General features: G+C 43.6%; 1 protein-coding gene across 1 annotated transcript; it reads right to left on the reverse strand.

The window, feature by feature from the left end:
- Nucleotides 1-198: 198 nt before the first annotated feature.
- On the reverse strand, nt 199-2,993 carry LOC117900106 (ATP-dependent RNA helicase WM6). The gene is made up of 8 exons (XM_034810329.1): nt 2,869-2,993; nt 2,408-2,662; nt 2,122-2,345; nt 1,875-2,058; nt 1,683-1,801; nt 792-923; nt 324-726; nt 199-253 (listed from the first exon to the last, which is right to left on the reverse strand). The coding sequence occupies exons 2-8, from the start codon at nt 2,604-2,606 to the stop codon at nt 240-242; spliced, it is 1,275 nt and encodes a 424-aa protein (XP_034666220.1). The 5' UTR covers nt 2,607-2,662; nt 2,869-2,993; the 3' UTR covers nt 199-239.
- Nucleotides 2,994-3,072: the final 79 nt, after the last annotated feature.

The raw sequence follows: 3,072 nt of genomic DNA on the forward strand, positions 1-3,072 counted from the left end.
TATTCCAGTCCTCCCTCCAGTCTGTTCCGGCTGGCGATTTCTGCAGAATTTTGTGCAGACAGGAAGACACAACAACACGGATTAGTGTTCGTCTGAAAGGTTTTTGTTTTTATTTAGTTATAAAGTAGAGTTTTATAAAAGATTTAGGGGGTTTAGGTTTTATTTGTATCTATTCAATGTGCATTTGTTTTGTTTTTCTTGGGTGGTGTCCGTGGAATTCCCATGCACTCTTAAAAGTTCTAGCGTCCCTCAACTGGAAAGATACAAGAGAATGAGGAAAAATCTGCACATAAATCATAATAAATGTAGTTGCGACAACTTACTGTATGTGGACAAGTCAATCTCCTCTGGGAGCTCACTAATGTTGACATCGAAACGATCCTGTACTTCGTTAAGTATCTTGGCATCGTTATCATCCGAAACGAAGGTGATGGCCAGTCCCTTGGTACCGAAACGACCCGCACGGGCCACACGATGCAGATAGGTGTCGGAATCCTCGGGCATGTCATAGTTGAAGACAATGTTCACACGCTCAATGTCCATGCCACGGCCAAACAGATTGGTGGCCACCAAAATACGCTTCTGGAAATCCTTGAATTGCTGATACCGATTCAGACGCTCCTCCTGGGTCATGCCCCGATGGATGCCAATGGCTGGGAAATTTTGCTCCGTCAGCAACATTGACAGGGCCACACAACGTTGAACCGACTTGACGAATATAACAACCTATGGGGAAGGGAGCGTTGAGCATCGGGGGGAGGAAACATGTATGAGCTGGCTGTGCATTTTACCTGATTAAACTCAAGCACATCGAGCAGCTCGAACAGCTTCTTGTTCTTCTCGTTCTCCTTGAGATTGACGTAATGCTGCTGCAGACCGTGCAGCGTCAGCTTGGCCTCATCATCGACGTACACCTCCATGGGCTAGATATATGGGGAAATAGAATGTGGCGCAACACATTTTAAAGAGAAAACAATTAGAGGTGGTGAAGGGTAATGCAACTAAAACTAGGCTCGCCTCAAAACATACAACAAAATATGTTTAGAATTTTCTACATACGGCCACGCTACCACCATATCATATCTCATCAACTAGTAGTACTCTGGACCGTGCCGGGACTGCTCCCGGTAGACATAGATAGACAATCAATCAATCAATCACTCTGCGGCGTGAAGTGAAGTGTGCAGCTTGCAGTTGAGCGGCATTCTCTTTCATCTCTCTGAACCAGTCCACGGCTGTTGCTCTCTTTCGATCTTTCTTGTTTTGTTATATTGATTTTGTGTTTTCCGTTTCGATCGTTGTTAAATCATTGCGATTAGGTATATGAATTGTGTCGCGGATTGCAGAAGGTTGCATTTGGTTTATGTTATATTTCATTTACGATTGCATTCAACGCGTTTAACCATTTAGAAAATGGTTTATGGCAGTCATTCGGCTAACATTGATTTTGGTATTTGTTATGCTCACACGAGCTTTGATCGTTTTGGGGTAGATTTACGCGTTTAACCATTTACAAATATGGTGTTGTGGCTTATGTAGCAATTGTGGAGGAGGGTGTACCGGTTACGTATCGATACTGAATAGAGTTTACAAAAATAATAACTAATTGTCGTGATAGCAGTGGATGCGAGGAGAAGTACGAGCAGTTGTTGTTGTTGGGCTATGAACACGTTGATATTTACATCTTGCATAAACTTTTTGCACACGGGACGTATGTCCTTGCTCAATGTAGCAGAGAACATCATCACTTGCTTTCCGTGCGGTGAGCTACGGAAAATTTCCTGCACATCCCTACGCATATCTGTGGGTAGGGGGAAGAAAAACATAATTAGAAATTATATTTTTAGTTCGGAAATCTTTTGCTGAAAACTTACCTAGCTGCTCCAGCATCTTGTCGCACTCGTCGAGTACAAAATGCTTCAAGTGCTTCAGATTCAGTTTCTTGTTGCGTATCAGGGCCAGAATGCGGCCTGGGGTGCCAACGACTATATGGGGCGTGCCGCTCTTGAGGGTCTCCTCATCCTTTTGTATGGCCAAACCGCCAAAGAACACTGCCACCTAAAATAACCAAATGGTAAGTATAACCAAAGATGCGACCCTTTTACCGTGTCCCAAACGTACCTTGACTGTGGGCATATACTTGGAGAAACGTTCATACTCCTTGCTAATCTGGAATGCCAGCTCGCGTGTGTGACACATGACCAATACATGACAGGTATTGTTGTCTGCGGGCTCCAGCTGCTGCAGTGTGGCGAGCACAAAGACAGCCGTCTTGCCCATACCGGACTTGGCCTGACAGAGAATGTCCATGCCGAGTACAGCCTGCGGAATGCACTCGTGCTGAACTGCAATTGCGTGTGCATATCGTGAATAACTGTACCGGTCAATGCGGAGTAGGAGTGCTTACCTTCGGATGGATGCTCAAACCCACAGTCGACAATGGCACGCAAAATTTCTGGTTTCAGCAGAAAATCACGGAAGCCAGAGCTGTGTATGGAGACGTACGTTCCCTTGACATCTTTCTTTGGCGCCTCTTGGTTCTCGACCGCAGTGGTCTCAGTCTGCTCCTCATCCTCGTAGTCGAGAAGATCGTCATTATCAGCCATTTTAGTTTAGTTTTAGCTTTGTTTCCACTAGCTTAATACAGAATAGTTTTTAAATGCTGCAGGAAAATCAAGAGAAAGAGCAGTGTGAGTTACATGTGTTTTTTCTGTACGAAAAAATGCCGCTTTTTGCGGGACCGGGTGCCGGCGTAAAAATCCGCCATCTTGTTTTTCAGCACATCATGTAATTTGTGTTTCAAAATATCACGAAATACTCCAAATGTTCAGTTGGTTATTTGGTACATTAGCTGCCATCTTGACTCACCTTTTGCACACCAATTATCGCTCTTAAATTAAGTTTTTTAATCAATTTTCTAGTCAACAATAAAAAAACCTTTGACGTGACGCGTGTAGTGAGACCAAGTGGAATTTCGATAAAACATACCAAAATATACCTTCTGATTTTAAGAATATACCGTAAACATACCGAGAAAACAAACTACGTTTTCAAGCCCAGCATATATATCGA

The sequence above is a fragment of the Drosophila subobscura genome, chromosome U (genome assembly GCF_008121235.1).
Source record: "Drosophila subobscura isolate 14011-0131.10 chromosome U, UCBerk_Dsub_1.0, whole genome shotgun sequence".
Lineage (NCBI taxonomy): Eukaryota > Metazoa > Arthropoda > Insecta > Diptera > Drosophilidae > Drosophila > Drosophila subobscura.